The following is a 19,799-nucleotide window of genomic DNA, read 5'->3' as shown; positions in this document are numbered from 1 at the left end:
AAATTTTGATGACTTAACATGAAAAGCAGAAGAGGGAAGGCCATTTTTAATGTCTGACATTTCCTCGAGGCACCAGCAATTCCTCAAAGGCTGGGCTAACAAAGCAAATTGAACAACAAATAAAATCACACATGCAAGAACTATGTGGATGGTAGCTATATATGGCGATCATTTCGAAATATGTACAAGTATAAAATAACCATGTGTGCCTTAAACATATACAATGCTATATGTCAATTATGTCTCACTTCCCTGGTGGCTCAGCTGGTAAAGCATCTGCCTACAATGCGGGAGACCCGGGTTCAGTCCCTGAGTTGGGAGGATCCTCTGGAGAAGGAAATGGCAACCCACTCCAGTACTCTTGCCTGGAAAATCCCATGGACGGAGAAGCGTGGTAGGCTACAGTCCATGAGGTCGCAAAGTGTCAGACACGACTGAGAGAGACACTTCACTTCAATGCTACAAAAAAAAGCAAAAAAGCTTAAATAAACACCAAAGCAACCTTATAAGGTTTAGCATTTTCTCCAGTTGTGGTCTGTGGATCATCCAATGAGAATTCTTTTCTTTTACTAAGCACTTGCTGTGCCAAAAAAAATGTCAAAATATTCTAGAGACAGATCATAGAGGAGGAGACTCATGACCTTTTCTCTCAGATAATCAGATGTGATAAGCCCTTAAATAAGATAAATCTGGTTTCAAGCTCCATCTTTTCCATCCAATTTATTTTCAGTTTTCTAAACCCCAGTTTCTTTATATGTAATATGATGAAAATAATCTCTTTCTTCCCTTTTTCTGTGGGTATAGATAATATGTGTGAAATTGTCTAGAATAAATCCAAATACACATCAGCTATTCAATAAATGTAGATCTTCCTTCCTTTTGATGGTATTAGCATTAACATATTGGTGGGATACTCATGGTGGTAAAATTATATCTGTGACCCAGGTACACAGAAGATGTAAATATTTGTGCTTAAACGGTTGTTGTTGCTCAGCAGTACGTATTCTCTCATGAAGTGCAGTTAAAATAATACTCATCAGAGAGTTCAGAAACTTGGATCCCCTGGCTGGCATTGCCTCTAAATATAGCCGTGTGACTTTGAACAAATACTGTAAACCATTTGGGGCTTCAGTTTCCTAATATGCCAAATCTAGCCATTGAACTAGATGGACTCATAAATTCCTTTCTGGCTCTAAAAGTCTGTGACTATCTTCTTATGATTCAGTAGACAGCTTTGGAATAGAGCCTGTCAACTTGCATTGTGGTTTGAATTTTTTCCCTTCTGGTTGTCATGTTCTATGAATAAATTTCCTTCTTATCAATCAACTTGTATAAATAGCATTCTCTGCTTAATACTGTGTATCCTCTAATCTGGTTTTCTGTTTCCTCTGGGCCAGGAGTATTGCCTTGTCTCCTGATATATGCGAGCCAATGTTAAGACCTAAAATCAGGGGAAGGGTTTTACTTCTCAGACAAAGAAAAATAAGACTAAGTTTTTGTTTGTTTCTTTTAAATTTTGATTGAAATAGAGTTGATTTACAGTGCTGTGTTAATTTCAGGTGTATAGCGAAGTGGTTCAACTTTACATACATAAACCTTTCCCTGTTGATAACTAAGTACTGTGCTTAGTCGCTCACTCGTGTCTGACACTTTGCTATTCCATGGACTGTAGCCCTCCGTAAGTTTGTTATTTATGGATCAAGACTAAGTTTTAATGATTTATACAGATTATTCTAAGTGTGATGAGGTCGGGGCCTTGGGAAGTCACCATATGTACAAAATACATGAGGAACTGGTGAATAAAAGTACTATCAAAAGAGAGAGAAATTGTTTCACAGCAGTATCACTTAGTACAGTTTTGGGAAAGGACCCTGACATTTTTCTAGGAGATAAGACCTCCCACTTCTCATATATACTTCACTCAGTTCAGTTCAGTCGCTCAGTCGTGTCCAGCTCCTAACCACCCCATGGACTGCCGGGCCTCCCTGTCTGTCACCAACTCCTGGAGTCACTCAAACTCACATCCATGGAATCGGTGATGCCATCCAACCACCTTATCCTCTGTCATCCCCTTCTCCTCCCACCTTCAGTCTTTCCCAACATTAGGGTCTTTACAAATGAGTCCGTTTTTTGCATCAGGTGGCCAAAGTATTAGAGTTTCAGCTTCAACATCAGTCCTTCTAATGAACACCCAGGACTGATCTCCTTTAGGATGGACTGATTGCATCTCCTTGCAGTCCAAGGGACTCTCAAGAGTCTTCAACACCACAGTTCAAAAGCATCAATTCTTTGGCGCTCAGCTTTCTTTATAGTCCAACTCTCACATCCATACATGACCACTGGAAAAACCATAGCTTTGACTAGGTGGACCTTTGTTGGCAAAGTAATGTCTCTGCCTTTTCATATGCTGCCCAGGTTGGTCGCAACTTGTTTTCCAAGGATCAAGCGTCTTTTAATTTCATGGCTGCAGTCACCATCTGCAGTGATTTTGGAGCCCAGAAAAATAAAGTCAGCCACTGTTTCCACTGTTTCCCCATCTATTTGCCATGAAGTGATGGGACCAGATGTCATGATTTTAGTTTTCTGAATGTTGAGCTTTAAGCCAACTTTTTCACTCTCCTCTTTCACTTTCATCAAGAGGTTTTTTAGTTCCTCTTCACTTTCTGCCGTAAGGATAGTGTCATCTGCATATCTGAGGTTATTGATATTTCTCCCGGCAATCTTCATTCCAGCTTGTGCTTCCTCCAGCCCAGCGTTTCTCATGATGTACTCTGCATAGAAGTTAAATAAGCAGGGTGACAATATACAGCCTTGACGTACTCCTTTCCCTCTTTGGAACCAGTCTGTTGTTCCATGTCCTGTTCTATGTGTTGTTTCTTTACCTGCACACAGATTTCTCAGGAGGCAGGTCAGGTGGTATGGTATTCCCATCTCTTTCAGAATTTCCCATCTATTTCACTGGCATCCACCAAGATTCTTGGAACTACAGCTTGATTTATGCCATTAATGGAATCTTTTTTCAGAATATTAGAATTCAATTTGGTACCAAATGTTTATAGTGATGGTCTTATGGGAAGATTTGCAAGTGTCCTATATTTGAAAAGTAATTTGGCTTCTGTTCTTGTTAGTGTTTGTGTGTGTGCATGTTTTTCCATGTAGTGAATACCAATACTATTTTTAAATTGGAAATGAGAACAATTTTAACTTTGAAAATTATCTTAAAAACCTGAGTTATAGATAAGATGAGTGATAAACAGGGGCTTAGGACATTTGGGGTCATGTTATAGCTCTATCACTACCTGAGAAATCTGGAAATGTTTCTTTAAACAAATACATAAAGCTGCAACTTATAGATTTTGTAGCCTGTTGCTTTTAGTATGTTGTCTTTAGTGCCAAGTGTAGTGTGTGGGGGCAGGGAGAAAATGAATATGTATTTTAGACAATGACAATCATTTGCATGCAGTATTGTGCAGTAAGTTTTGGATTCATAATGTTTTAGATACAAAGTTGGATTTAAATCCCAACTCTGAAGGTTCATAAACTGAAATGATTTTCTTCATTTGTAGAATATGATTACTTACTTATACTTAATTATTTGGATGTTCTGTAAGTTTGAATAACAGATATGTATAGTATCTGGCATAAGGTAGAATATGATAGCTCTTATTATGTTTAGTGAATTATATAAATGATCAGACTGAACAATGTCAAGAGCATGGTGATCCTATGAAGAGTTGAGAGGGACTTTTCTATTGTGATTAATAATTGTTTAGAAAAGAAGTCCAGAGTTAGGGTCCACAATTATTTTGTAAGTACGGAAATCACATTTGGCACAAATATATGTCTCCTAAATAACAAGAAGCATTTACTTGAAGTTTTAAATGGAAGCAGTGACTCCATTAATTTGTAGTCATATCAGCAAGTATTTCTTCATTCAACTAATAATTATCAAGCAGCCACTAGATGACAAGATCTGAGGGATTTCAGTCGGTATTTGGGATATAGGGATAAATTACATGGTCTATTCTGTTTGAAGTTCACAGTCTGATGGAGGAGACAGTCTGATGGAGAGATGAATAACAAAACAGGACAGTAACAGTAATAATAACAGTAAAAATGAAACTAAGAACATAGCATTGCTGCCAGGTAGACAAAAGGAATTAATTATAAAAATGAGTGAAACTGAGTTTTAAGGCTGTTCAACCTGGGACAGGAAAATAGCCCCCCTTTCCAGGAATGTTGTGTTTGTATGAATATTCTTGCCCCTACTCTTGGCATATACCATCTTATCGAAGGATTGCATGGATATGCTTTTCATGCTTTTTAACTTCAGTGATTGAGATCATTAATAAAAACCCTACTTACCTTGTAAACATATAGATACACATGCCTTGTCCTTCAGTTTATCTTTTCAACTTTCCTAGGCATGATCTTCTGTATGTAACTTAAGAAAGCTATTAACATTTGGAATGTATTGTTTGATTCCTTTAATACAAAGATGTTTCCAGTCCATTCTTTAATTATCTGCTGAGATTTCAGAGTCTTGGGTAATTTTAATGTATAATAGACTTTTAGGCATATCTCAACATTTTATCTGATGTTTAACAAAGAAACAGAACACTGTCTTGGTTAAAGGATAACTCAAAGTATCAGTTATACAAACCACAGACTGAAACTGTGAGACTTTAATAAAAGGGAGAGAGGACCCCACCAGTCAGTGAATGCTAAGCAGCATAGTTTCTTTTCTCCACCTATCATCCCTGTGTATTCTCTTATGGGTACATTTTGACTTGTGAGTGTTTTTAAATATCAGACTGAAAAATTATTATCGGCCTTTAGAACTCCTCTAGCCTTACCTTGCTTGTTTTGAATGATGATGGCTTGGTACATAGAAAACACACGTCACCTAGAATAGGTGCATGAGTGAAACAGATTGCATTTCTTATTGTAATGTAAATAATTCCAGCTAAAAAGGATGATTGTTTTCCAATTTTTGTGTACTTTAGTTAGCATACCTTCTGACGGTTAAACATTTTATCAGCTTCAGAGTTTTCAGCTTAACACCTGTTTATTAGTATGTTTGGTGTTCCTTAATTCACTTTCCCAAACGCACACTGTGTCGGCTTTCTAATGAAACGCCTTTAACGTATTTAACGGAGCAAACATGTTAAAAGTGAAAATTGAAGTGGTTGTACAGAGAATCAGAAGATTTAGTGCAGAGCTCACGAACTGACACCCTTGGGGCACAAACCAAGTGGTAGTTTTGTTTTCTTCGGCATTTATCATCATCAGCCCACGAGAGCCTGTCCCTTTTAAATGGGGAAATAGCCCCGCAAAATTGCCCATTTTTCAGAGTTATGTTAACCTGTGACCCAGAGGCCTGTGAATTTTCAGGGCTTGGTTGAGAGCCTCAGCAGCACTCCTAGAAGACTAAGAGATCAAGTAACCCCTGTAAATAAACAGGTTCTCAATTCACATACACAGGGTAACCGACATCATTATTATTCTTGGCTTAACTAATTGCATTAAAGAAATAGCAACCCTACACAAGCAACTAAATGTAATGGAGTTCCATACGTGATAGAATAAAGATAAGGTAAATGTTTTAGAGCAGTGCGACAGAAGCAGTCGGTTCTGCCAAAGAAAACATGTAAAGCATTGCAATGGATATTAACCTTTGGGTTTTAGGAAAAGATAGGACGTTTTGAGGTTGGAGGCTAGAGTGTCTTAGAGAGGGAATAATTACAGTCAGAGATGTTCATCATAGATAAAGAGACACAGACAGAGAACTACATGGAGTAGTCTGATGCCATTGGGATACAAGACAGGCAAGCATGTAGAGAGAAAATTCTGGAAAGTAAGGGTAGGGGCAAGTTATGAAAACCCTTGGACTGATGTCACTGAAGGTTTTTGGTTGGGATAGTATTGTGATCAAATATGCTTATTAATCGGAGAAGGTGATGGCATCCCACTCCAGTACTCTTGTCTGGAAAATCCCATGGACGGAGGAGCCTGGTAGGCTGCAGTCCATGGGGTCGCAAAGAGTCGGATGCCACTGAATGACTTCACTTTCACTTTTCACTTTCACGCATTGGAGAAGGAAATGGCAACCCACTCCAGTGTTCTGTCCTGGAGAATCCCAGGGATGGCGGAGCCTGGTGAACTGCCATCTATGGGGTCACACAGAGCCAGACACGACTGAAGCGACTCAGCAGCAGCAGCAGCATGCTTATTAATAAGATGATACCATCCTTGAAACAGACAGATCAAGATGGAGTCCGGGTTTTATAGAACTGGTTAGAGCAGTGTTTTTCAGTACTGCTTAATAAATATTACAGCAAGAAATACAACTTACATCATGATATCCTCCTCCTGTTGCTTCCCCAGCTACTGTCATTAATGCTACACACATGCAAACCTGAAATAAATTTCCGTAAGATGATGTGCATGGAACACTGTCATGTTCTGTTATAATCCATTTTATTTTCCTTCATCTTTAAAAATAAAAATTGCAGATCAATTCATGATTCATCAGTTGTTATAGCTAAGTAATAATCAATTTGAAAATTATTCCAGTGATAGTTCAAACGCACATGGTGGTGCCTAAGCTTTGAAAATACCGATAAGAATGAAGAAGAGAGAACATACTAAGGAGAGATTTTCTGACATGGATATTTAGGGCTTTGTGATGAACCAGATACGGAAGATAAAAGAACTGTGGAGATCAAGTCCTTTTAGTCAGTCAGAATGTGACTTTCTGCTAAATGGAGATAAAGACCCACTTAGAATAAATATGATGCAATTAATGTGAGATGGCCTTGGCCTGCCTTGTGATATTAGCAAATGAAATATTCATTTTTATCCATGCATGGTATGATACTTTTCTGAATGCTTGGTGAGCCTCAGAATACCTGACTCTTCTGAACATTATATCAACCGTCTTTCCAGGACCATGTGTCAAATAGATTATATATACTAAGTAAGAAATCATCTTTTAATCTTGGATTGTACTTTCAAAACAAATGAAAAGAAAAGTACATTTGTAGTTTAGAATGATATTTGTAGTTTAGAATGACAAGTTTTTGTCTTCTTAAACAAGACAGTTGTGTCAGCATGATATTACTGTGACAAGTTTGCTGGTATCATCACTAAATGTTAGAAAATTCGCGTGTGTTTCCCGCCACCAATGTAACGGTCACGTGGTACTTAGTTTATTAACACTATGAATTGCAAAGATAAAATGTTATCGTTTTTCTGCCTCGGTTTTCTGGCATGGGTGATTAAAGTATCAGCTATAATATTTCATGAATGCTGTTTCTTTCCTTTTAATGTACAGCATAATTTTTAAGACCATAAATTCCATGCTAAATCAGTTTTTCCCTCTGTAGAAAAAATAGTAACTGCTCAGCAACCACTGATAAATGGAGTAGTTCAGTTCCCTGACTAGGACAAGAGGGCTGAAAAATACATCCTAAGAATCTTGCTTGGTTTTCCTTGTCTTAAATATTTCTAGTAATGAATTTTTACCAGAGAAAAGGAATTCCTCAACAGGAATTTTTTTTGCCAGAATTTTTCCTTTATACCCCTTTCAGAAAAGTTAAAATGATCCTTCACTTTTAATTGCAAAGGAAGTGTTTAAAATGCCATATGCATTTTCAAGAAACTTACATGTATAATTCAAATAAATATTAGTCTTGCAACTATATATATTCACTTTGTGAAAAAGAAAACAATCACATGCATGGAAATTCATTTGATTTAAGCACAATATGTTCATTCTTTGGCATCCCTTTCCTTCTCCCCACCAGAAAAAAAAACTAAGTTTTATTGAATAATATCTGTGCAGTTGTAGCAAATTTGCCAAATGGGTGATGCTATTTTGATTTTGACTGAAGTATGGGAATGATGTAAGCTAAGATATTTCTTTGCTATGTGGATCGCTGTCTTCTAGAATGAGTTTGATTTTTTTTTTTTTTCAATTCTGTGATTTCCCTAGAAATACTATGACACTGTTTTCCCACCCTTGCCAGTAATATAAACAAATCTGGGTTTGTGAAAAGAAACCTCTTTTCTACTTAGTCACTTAGTCATTTTCATGATATGTGTCATTTGCATTTATTTCTGTCAACTTGAGGATTTTATTCATTGTTATCAGCAAGCATAGCGCACGATGTGTGTTTTTGTGTTCATCTACCATACTGAAAGTTCAAATCTGCAACATGATGCTTCATCTCCAACTCTTACGCTTTGTCTGCTACATAATATTATACCCCATATACGTCATCTGTTAACCCTAGGCTCCATATTTCAAAAAGTGACATCAATTAGCTATTTAATCCTTTTACTGGCATTTAAAAAAATCCTTTCTTTCAAGAGACCTGAAGTGTAACTATTGTTTCGCTGTGTTAGATATTTAAAACCCCTTTGTTCAATAACTGCTCAATGTTTGGGGAATGTTGTGACTAAGTGGCCTTGTAGAATATGCTTGAGACCAAATGGTAAGGCATTCTCTTCCTTACAGGAGGGTTGGGGGAAAGATGAACATATAGAGAGTTTCACTGATTCTGAAAGAAATCAGTGTGTAAATAGTGTCAATTAAAACTCCTGTCCTGGAGCAATTTTTAAATAGTTATGCTTTTATTTTCTATACACTCTGTCCTTAGACTTGTTTCTTAATCGGCTTTGACCTAGTTCCTCACCCCTAAGTGGAGATAATACCCCTCCTGACCTCAAAGTATTGCAAAAAGTATTGGCTTCAGTTCTACTGACTTCACCTCAGGAAAAGCCAGAGAGGCTGAGAGGTTGCATGTTTCGGCTTCCCCTAGCAGTTTTGAGAGGGTAACCACAAAGCCTAGAACAAAGCCAGGTATTAGAGAGTCAGTGTTCTCTTGACTCTTCAAGCTCAAAAACAGGATGGGAGCAGCTAGGAACCATGTGCTTCCTCTCAGGGCAGAAAAGAAAAGAGGTCGTCTCCCATTTCATTGCCAGTTGACAGATGTGGTTCCAAGGTTATGATGGTTTGAGTTAAGGGATTTCAGTGTTAGTACAGCAAAATACACAGTGAGATTGGCTAACAGAAAAAAGGATGTGTTTGTAAAATTATGTGATTGGAACTTGTCTGAACATTAATGTGAGAAAGAATAAATAAAGATAAGGCTGTGATCCCCTGAGTTGTTATTAACAGCCTCCTGTATCACAGTGCCTGCTGTTTCTCCTCAGTGTCTCAACTGACTAGTTCTCTAGGTAGCACAAGGGTATATAACTCACACTGTGGGATACGTAAACATGTGGCTAATTGAGCATTTTCATATTGCTATTACTAATAATAAATGTCAGGATCATACTTTGGCCAGATTACATCATTGCCAACTAGCACAAAGTGTAACATAGCCCGAAAAAAAGAAAACAATTCTGAGCAATGTGTTGTATTTGCACAATGAACTCTTAAGGCATATCTGTTGAACTTTTGAAAGAGGGACCTCCTAGTTGGTTAGACGACTGTTCAGCCATAACTTAAGGGAAATGCAGAGAATATTGACAAGTCTAAAAGATATGTCTTGCTGGAGAATTAGGTGGTCTTGAGCGATTATGGTGAAATAAACACAGCTTTCCTTAAAAATTAAATGAATTAAAATTAAAATGCATGAAAGAATATTTTATATGGCCGTGAGATAAATGAAAGTGCCTTCAATTCTACATAAAAGGACTGTTGAGAGGGCATCACATCTAGCTTGAGGTCACAGAAGAAATTTCAGAGGTCTAGGGTGGAAATGGAGCTGGCTGCATTCCCAAAGGTTTTTAATCAGTCTTGGAAAATAAACACAAACAAATTGAAAATTGGGCAGCTTTGAATAAGCAGTGAGTTTGGCCACCATACCTAATTCTTAGATATGGTTTCATGTTTATGATATGTCAAAATAGTTGGTCAGTATAAAAATTTGGGGCTTCCCTGGTAGCTCAGATGATAGAGAATCTGTTTGCAATGCATGAGATCAGGGTTCCATCCCTGGGTTGGGAAGATCCTCTGGAAAAGGGAATGGCAACCCACTCCAGTACTCTTGCCTGGGAAATCCCATGGACAGAGGAGCCTGGTGGGCTACAGTCCATGGGGTCGAAAAAGATTTGGACACGACTGAGCATCTAATACACACACACACAAATTTAACTTGGCTGAAGAAGCGGAACTTGAGTGCATTAAATATTCTTATATACTCAGTAGCTTTGACTCACAGAAATCCACCATTTAAAAGTCAGGCACTCTTTAATTTTACAAGATTAAGAATAACGTGAAATAATGATTCATAAATGCTTGCTACCCATTCTGGCTACTTTTGATTATTGTAATTCCTGAGAAGATTTATTAAAAAGGAAGATGAAGAATGTGTGGTTGCAAACCTATTTATAATCTTGCTCAATCAGCACCATTGCTACTAGTAATGCTGTGAAGTTCACAAGTCTCCTGAATTGCTGGAGTACAACACAGCTGGTTGGTTATTTTGGCTTCCTTAATGCTTGCCCTGATTATATCATTCAGCTAATTATATGACTACATATCTAATCCAACCGCAGCAAAGTTAATTTGCTGGCCACATGTGGACATGATATTAATCTTTCCTTAGGCATAGGCACTCCAAACAAAAAGAACAAGCAGGCTTGTGGAGCCCGCATAGTCTAAATGTTACAGTGTGTCCTTCTGTCGGTCTATTTTCAGTACTTCCATTTCCATCCTTCACAAAGCCTGATTGGCTGTGCTTGGGTCATAGAAACTTTACAGCAAAGCTCAGGTGGACTGATGATTCTTTGATCGCCTGATGCCCTTTCGGTTTACATCACAGCCACTTAGCGTTTTTTACCTCCTCAGATAGTTAGTTCCCTCTTGATGACCCCTGTTCTCCAGAAATCTTGTTATTCTGTTAGTTTCCTTTTGTTTCCCAGGTGGAAAGTCCCTGCCTTTCAGCACCCAGCTTTATTGATGACTACCTTAATAACTCTTCAATAACATCTGGCCAGACAGTCCTGTTTCAGAAACTGAGCTGAGGCTGTTCTAAAGAGTGGGTGTTTGCAAACACGGGATGTGAAGGGGCTTTTAAACATGTGATCAGAAAAAGGAATGAAAAGCATAAACTAAGTCATTTTTTTTTCCCTGAAAAGCTAATTCATTGGGATGTTATCTTGGCTGTCTTTAACAGGGTTGGCTCTGATTACTTGTACAATTATAGAGAAAATGACATTTATAGATATTGTTTTTCGTCTGGTAGAATCCTCTGAAAAGGATGGCTCAGGTATCATTACAGCAGAAAGATCTGTCTGAAGCTGTCTCCCCAGACAGGAACATGTTAACTGTCATGCTAGCAAGCGCTGTCTATTTTTTACCTAAGGAAGGGGAAGTGTCTGTACCCGTGTTGTTCAGAAGGTATTTCCACAGTTTCCAAATCCATCTTATAATCAGCTTGGTTAGAATTTTAGACTACTTTTGAAGCTGATGGGGAGTGCATTTTAAGACTTTAAAAATAATCATATCCTTAGTCTTCCGTGAGTTACACTATAAGATGTAGCTGTTCTTTCCCAGGGCAGTCCCATCGCTAGTATTCTTACTGTGAAAGGAATGAGTAATAACTAATCTCCAACAGTGCATGGATCACGGATGGAGACAGATAAATACTCTATCACATAATCTAGTGGGTATAATTAAAGTTATATGACTTGAGATTATTTCTAAATAATATGACGTGTTAACTTTGTTTTCTCTCAGTAGCTCAGCCTAGATAACAGAGACTCTGCTTAATTGTTTGAGATGAAAGATATTGGTTGTGTTAGGTAAGTGTTGTCAGAGATCTGGGAAGTAATCAGATATATTAATTAAGAGAGATAAGGAACGATATTAAGCCAATAATTTTAATAGAACACACACTTTACTTTCTAATTAAATTTAACTGGTTTGAGAATTTAATTAATGTGGAGAAATGCAGCAGGTAGAGAAATGTGAGAAACTCGCATAATGCAGTCAAACCTGCAAAAATGCAGCAAGAGGAAATTAATTTATCTTCCCTTCACTTGAAAGGCTGATGTAAACAACCAAAAAGAAAAGAAAAAAAATCTGTGCGTGTGAGAGTGTGTTTTCATGAATGTATAGGTTCAAATTATTTTTTTTTCCAAATAGCAAACTCTTGTTTGTTAAAAATCTAATTTTTCACTGATCAACCAATTAAAATGTGCCTTTTTTTTTTTTTAGCAAGTTAAACTATTGTACAATTTAAAACCTGTTTTTTAAGTTTCATCAAATCCAGAACTCTTTGTGACAGAATCGAAGTATCACAAGTGGAAGACAAATTCCAGGTGCTTTCCAAAGCTTTCTTAAAATGCAAAAATCAGGTTACAAGAGTAGAATCAGAATCAGGTACTTTGTGAGGCCCAGGAGCTCGGGTAGTGAGAACAGGGGTCCTCCTCCACAAAGGGCTCATGTCTGATTAGTAGGGAAGACAGGCATTTTGAGGATGTCCTCAAAAGGGACAGAAAGATATCTGATCCCTTGGTAGAGGATTTTTCTCTGGTAACATCTCAAAAAGGCATATTAAATGCAGTAACTCCATTTTCTTACTTTTCCTCCCCATTTAGGCCTAGGGAAAGCAGTTACAAATAGGTTTGTGGAAAATGTTGCAAGGAGTTATATTTTTCCCTTAACCTCAGGGTACCGAAAAGCCATCTCCACTTACATATGTTTAGAAACTTGTTGAAGTGACTTAACCTTGACAAGTGGTGCAGGTTAGACTATCAGGTCAAGTGTATTTTACTTACTTTTGAACAACATGTGGCTTAGACTGCCTACTTCCTGGCAGAGCTCTTATGAATTTACCATCATAAATTCCCTTATTAGGAATTCATATCATATGGTTTTATGAAGATAATAGCAGTGAGTATTATTCAACAACAGGTTGTGTTAGTATAAATGACAATTTGAGCCCCATTGTAATCCTTATTGAAGACAGTACTGTATTCCTGAAAGTGTGTTGACTTGCTGAAAATGTAATTTTACCAGGCAGATTATGTTTTTTTCCCTACCTGGTTAAAAAAACCTAAAAAACAAAAAACATGCTCATTCCGCTTTTTCTTTTCATGAATGCTATTTTATAAGTGAATGCTTCATACTTACTTTTAATTTATCCATTAATTTTTTCCCTCTTCAGGTGTAATCTAGCCCCTGTGGTGGAGTTTGCTGCAGATGTGGGAACTAAATCAGATTTTATTACCATGAATCCATCAGTTGTACAAAGAGCATTTGGAGGCTTTCGGAATGAGAGTGACAGAGAAAAATTTGTGCATAGACTTTCCATGCTGAATGACAGTGTCCTTTGGATCCCTGCTTTCATGGTCAAAGGAGGAGAGAAGCACGTGGAGTGGGTTAATGCATTAATCCTTAAGAATAAACTGAAAGTGCGGACTGCTTATCCATCACTGAGACTTATTCATGCTGTCAGAGGGTAAGTGTCTGCAAAGGACCAGTCTGTCCTTGGTACAATGGTGCATATACCTACACAGTTTCCCTAGGCCAGAAAGAACTTCAGTAATTTATATATACATATATATATATGTATATAGAAATAGTTTCCATTGTTTTATAATGGCTACTCTGCTTACCAACTTGAATTTTATTTACCTACTACTTCATTTTAGCACTTCTCTTCTTTGAAAAGGCAAACATATGATATTGGCACTTACTTCTATCTGCTTATGAACAAACGACTGATTTTTATCTGTTGCTGCATTAAAGAATAATAAGAATTCATAGTATAATTTGATGAATTTGGGGTAAAAACTATGAACAGAAGTGCTAAATAGCTAGTGGGCAATGTTGTGGAAGCTTAAATGTTAAATGTCTGTAAGAAGTAATTAAATCCCATCTGTAGTTAAGAGGCCAACGAGTGATAAAGCTGGCTGAGATAATATGCCTTAATGCTTCCCCACTAAAGTCACAGATGCCACTTTTATGGATTATGTCAATATTTTCCTTTTATTAATACAAGCTCAACAGAAAGACCTCAGGAGTAGACTCTTGTTTCAAAATGGCAAATAACCAAAAGGGTAAATTCAGTTGCGCATACATGTGTGTGTAACATGCGTAACACAAAGATAAGCAATACTGTATATTTATTAAATATCTACTGAATGTCAGATACTATAGATTCAAAATTGAAGAGCTGATCACTGCTTTAGAGGAATGCATAGGCTTGCTGGTAGAAATAGAGGCCTGTAAAGTGAGCTAAGGCATAAACAATGATAAGGGGGAATATTGTCTGAAGTGTAGAATTTGTTCCTCATGCTAACAAAGAAGTCCCAAAAATCTAACGTCTGAACTGGACTTTTAATGCAAGAAGTGATTTTTAAGAACTTTAAAGTGATTGTCAGGGGAAAAAAGAAGAAACCAGAAGGAAATGTTATTGCATCATTAGAGCAAACTGAGGCAGGAAAATAATTTAATGAGTTGTAAATTTGTGTAATAATGGAGTCCATTTTGGTGCAATAGGATACAAAATAACTTTTGTGATCTGGTTCGGAAGATAATCAGTTTTATCCTTCATGAAGCATCATTAGATATGTGAATTTAGGAGATTAAATCTTGTAACTGTAGACTGTATTGACAAGGAAAAGTGCTAGAGATACAAAGACCATAGAGGCTTTTGGTTAATTTACTCATAAAATGATAAAAATGTAGAGCAAAGTCAGTGGACATGAAAATGATGGGCAAGTTCAGGGTACCAAGTAAATACAATGGACAGAAGTCCCAAAAGAAAAATGTTTCCAAACTCAGAGTTTAAAATAGCTTACTTTATACACTGTCATTTGGACTGGGCTAAGGTGTTTTCTGTTTTGTTTTGTTATTGAGATAATTTCCTTCAGGAATTTGTCATTTCTTTGTTTAATTCTTGAGACAGTTTTTTTTTTTTTTTTAATTGTTATTCTGCACACAAGTAGATTGCATTCTTGCAATTAGATCCTGGTTATTCAACTTTCATTCTCTTGACATTTGGCATGAAGTTTTAACAAAGATAAAATATATGCATTCAGAAGATAAGTAATTTTTTTTAAGTTACTGATTCCTGTAATTACAGATTGAGTCTGAAAAAAAAAAGAGTTCTTAATAGAGAGAAACTTCATAAAGTGTCGTGCTAGGAATATATCTTTTTAATTTCTTTATTAATCAAGTGTATTGCCAGTATTTTTTCTAGTCTGTGGTTTGCTTTTCACTCTCTAAATGGTGCCCTTTGATGTATGGGAATTTAATTTTAACAAAATCTAATTTGGGCTTCCCTGGTGGCTCAGAGGTTAAAGCGTCTGCCTCCAATGCGGGAGACCTGGGTTCGATCCCTGGGTCGGGAAGATCCCCTGGAGAAGGAAATGGTAACCCACTCCAGTATTCTTGCCTGGAGAATCCCATGGATGGAGGAGCCTGGTAGTCCACTGGGTCGCAAAGAGTCAGACACAACTGAGTGACTTCACTCACTTCACTTAATTTGGTCTATATTTTTTCCTTCATTTAAAAATTGTGATAAAGCACACATACCAGAAAATCTACCATCTCAACCATTTTAAGTGTGCAATTTAGTGGTATGAAGTGCGTTAGTTTTGTTGTACAGCTATCACTACTATCCACATGCAGAACTCTCTTCCTCTCGCAGACTGAAACTCTTCATCTGTTAACAATGGCTCCCCATCCCCTTCTCCCCGTACTCACGGGCAGTCACCATGCTCCTATCTGTTTTTATGATTTGGACAACTCTGCTGCTGCTAGATCGCTTCAGTCATGTCTGACTCTTAGCGACCCCATGGACTGTAGCCCACCAGGCTCCTGCGTCCATGGGATTTTCCAGGCAAGAGTACTGGAGTGGGGTGCCATCGCCTTCTCCAGGACAACTCAACTACCTTATATACGTGGAGTAATACAGTATTCGTCTTTTTATGACTGGCTTATTTCACTTAGTGTAATGTCCTTCATTGTTTCTTGTAATTTTTTTAAGTTAAAATTTGTTTTGTCTGACATTGGTATAGTCACTCCTGTTCTTATATTAGTCTTTTGTTTTTTGGTATTTTGTGCGTCTGTGTGTGCAGTGAAACATTTGAATTTCTTTCTCATTTCCTTTGTGTGTATTCTAGAGCTATTTTCTTTGTGGTTACCATGGGGATTTCATTTGAAATCTTAAAGTTATAACACTTTTATTTGAATTTATACCAGCTGAACTTCAGTAACACACAAAAAGTTTTCTCCCCACTACTTTCCATTGTTGGTGTCACAAAATTATATTTTTATACATAGTGTGTCCCAAAACATAAACTAATATTTTTAATGCCTTAGTATCCTAAATTATGTAGAAAACAAGATTTAGATATAAACCAAAGTTACAGTCATCCTAGATTTCACACTAATAATTTTTAATGTATTAATCTCTTGTCATGTAGAAACAGATGACAGTAGTTACAACCATTGTTAAAATAATACTTTTATAATTGCCCAAGAATTTACCTTTAGTGAAATCTTTATTTCTCCACACATCTTTTTTGATGTGTTAAAAATTGAGTATCATTGATTCATAGAAAAACAAAGAAGTCACTCTGTCCTGTCTTACACACACACACACACACACACACACTCTAACACATACATATACATATATGCTTACATGTACACATCCATATACACATGTGCATACATACACATATACACACTTGGGTTTCCCAGGTGGCAATAGTGGTAAAGAACTGGCTGCCTGCTGGGTGACATAACAGATGTGGATTCGATCCTTGGGTCAGGTCGGGAAGATCCCCTGGAGGAGGGCATGGCAACCCACTCCAGTATCCTTGCCTGGAGAATCCCATGGACAGAGGAGCCTGGTGGGCTACAGTCCAAAGGGTCTCAAAGAGGTGCACACGACTGAAGTGACTTAGCATGCACACGTACACACACACCAGTGATATCTTAAGATTAAATACAAATATTTTTAAGGACACCTTGATTGTAGGAAACTAATAAGAAAATTCAAGGTTACTGTGAATGAATACTTTTCCAGTAGACTATTCTTAGTGCCATTTTATGTTCACAGAAAAATTGAGAAGATGGTGCAGAGATGTTCCATATAATCCCTGCCCCCACACATGCATGGTCTCCGTGGTCAAAATCTTCCAGTAGAGACCTATATTGTTACAATTAGTGGACCTGACTTTATAGATCATCACCCAAAGTCCATACTTTATACCAGAGTTTACCCTTAATTGTACATTCCCTGGTTTTTGACAGATGTTATATGACATGTATCTACCATTATAGTATCATATAAAGTTTCCTTGTCCTAAGAATCATCTGTGCTCAGACTGTTCATCCCTTTCTCCCATTAACCCATAGCAAGCATTGATGTTTTTACTTTCTCCATAGTTTTTTACCTTTTCCCAAATGTCATATTGTTAGAACCATACAGTATGTAGCCTCTTCATATTGGTTTCTTTCACTTAGTAGTATGTGTTTAAGTTTCTTTCTTATCTTTTTACCACTTGGTACCTCATTCCTTTTTAGGGCTAAATAATGCTTCATTGTTTTGATGTACCAGTTTATTCATTCATCTATTTCTTCTAAGTTTTAGCAGTTATGAATAAAGCTACCAAAAACGTCTGTGTGCAGGTTTTTGAGTGGATATCATTTTCAGCTCATTTGATTGCTGGGTCTTATGCCTGGAGAATCCCATGGAGGGAGGAGCCTGGTGGGCTACAGTCCGTGGGATCGTGAAGAGTCGGACACAACTGAGCAACTTCACTTTCACTTTTCAATTTCATGCACTGGAGAAGGAAATGGCAACCCACTCCAGTGTTCTTGTCTGGAGAATCCCAGGGACGGAGAAGCCTGGTAGGCTGCTGTCTATGGGGTCACACAGAGTTGGACACGACTGTCGCGACTTAGCAGCAGCAACATGATAAGAGTGTTTGGTGTTGTAAGAAACTGATTAACTGTCTTCCAAAGTGACTGTATCATTTTACACTCAAACTAACAATGATTGAGAATTGCTGTTGTTCCACGGCCTTCTTTGCATTTGGTGATTTCAGTTTATATTTGGGTGAATCTGGTCATCCTAATAGGTATATAGTAGTACCTTCCCTGGTAGCTCAGTTGGTAAAGAATCTGCCTGCTATGCAGGAGACCCTGGTTCGATTCCTGGGTTAGGAAGATCCGCTTGAGAAGGGATAAGCTACCCACTCCAGTATTCTTGGGCTTCCCTTGTGGTTCAGCTGGTAAAGAATCTACCTGCAATGCCAGAGACCTGGGTTCGATCCCTGGGTTGGGAAGATCCCCTGGAGAAGGAAAAGGCTATCCACTCCAGTATTCTGGCCGGGAGAACTCCGTGGGTTGTACATGGTGTTGCAAAGAGTCAGACACGACTGAGTGACTTTCACTTTCAATTATTGTTTTAATTTACATTTCTTTTATAACATATGATGTGAAGCATCTTAGAATATGCTTATTTTCCACCTGCATCTCTTCTTTAGTGAGACGTCTGTTGAAATCTTTGGCCCATTTTTTTTTTTTTTTTAGTCAAGTTAGTTTTCTTATTGGAGAGTTTTTGTGTATGTATTTTAGATAACTAGCCTTTATCAGAATTGTCTTTGGAAAATATTTTCTCCCAGACAGTGACTTGTCTTTTCATTCTGTTCCCATTGTCTTAATGAAGTCAAATTTACCAATTATTTTTTTCATTGATTGTGCTTTTTGTGTTGTATCTAAAAAGTCATCACCAACCCAAAGTTATTTAGATTGTCTTATGAGTCATCATCTAAGAGCTTTATAGTTTTGCATTCTATGTTTAGATCTATCACCCACTTTTAGTTAATTTTTGTGAAAGGTGTCAAGTTCTTTATCGGGAGTCATTTTTTAATGAGGATGGCCAATAGTTCCAGCACCATTTCTTAAAGAGACGGTCTTTGCCTTTTTGTATTACTTTTGCTTCTTTGTCAAACATTAGTTGACTAAATTTGGGAGGGTCTATTTCTGGGCTCTTTAACTGTTCCATTTGATCTATTTTGTCTGTTCTTTGCCAACATTATATTGTCCTGAATACTGAAGCTTTATGGTAAGTCTTTTTTTTCCCCTTAGTTTTATTTATTTGTTTTACTTTACAATATTGTATTATCTTGAAGTCAGGTATTGTCAGTCCTCTGACTCTATTCCTCCATCAATATTGTGTTGACTATTCTGGGTTTTTGCATCTCTGCATAAACTTTGGATTTATTACTTTATTCCCTAGGTTCTGGTTTTTCTCTCTCCATTTACTGAAAACAGCAAAACAATCAGAGGAATGGTTGAAATAGGGCATTTTCAATAAGTTAGACTCTAGATAGAATTATATATCTTTAACAACAGTAAATTCATATAGCCCCTTTGCATTTATTTTAAACATAGAAAGTGCAAAACTTTTTACTAATTACTTCATCAGTCCTCTCCTTTTATGTTGTCTTATTCACTTTTCTTCCATAAACATTATACATATAAAATATCTCACCATTTTCTAAACATTTTATTCCAAAGAACAACAGAGTCAAGCTTCTGACAACTAGTGAAGTCAGTGATATGCTTTCTTTTGATTACTGTACTTTAGGTATTTTTGACAAGACTTATTTTGTATTCTCCAGAAAGAACTTAACTTGCTACTTTCATGCTTACACATCAGCATCTTTCCTCTCAAGGTCAAGTTCTCAACTGTGGCCTAGGGTATAAAAAGTAGCCCTAAATTTACCTTTCACCTTTCAAGTACATTGGAAATTTG

At 37.2% G+C, this 19,799-nt stretch overlaps 1 protein-coding gene across 1 annotated transcript in view; it reads left to right on the top strand.

Moving 5' to 3' along the window:
* Nucleotides 1–19,799, top strand: part of ST8SIA4 (ST8 alpha-N-acetyl-neuraminide alpha-2,8-sialyltransferase 4) — a 101,753-nt gene that overhangs the window by 28,620 nt on the left and 53,334 nt on the right. Inside the window, 1 exon segment of the mRNA XM_052643983.1 lies at nucleotides 13,185–13,478. Coding sequence (XP_052499943.1) covers nucleotides 13,185–13,478 — 294 coding nt within the window.

This window comes from Budorcas taxicolor, chromosome 7 (genome assembly GCF_023091745.1).
Source record: "Budorcas taxicolor isolate Tak-1 chromosome 7, Takin1.1, whole genome shotgun sequence".
Classification (NCBI taxonomy): Eukaryota; Metazoa; Chordata; class Mammalia; order Artiodactyla; family Bovidae; genus Budorcas; species Budorcas taxicolor.
The sequence above is the reverse complement of the archived record's forward strand: the minus strand, read 5'-3'. Positions and strand labels throughout refer to the sequence as shown.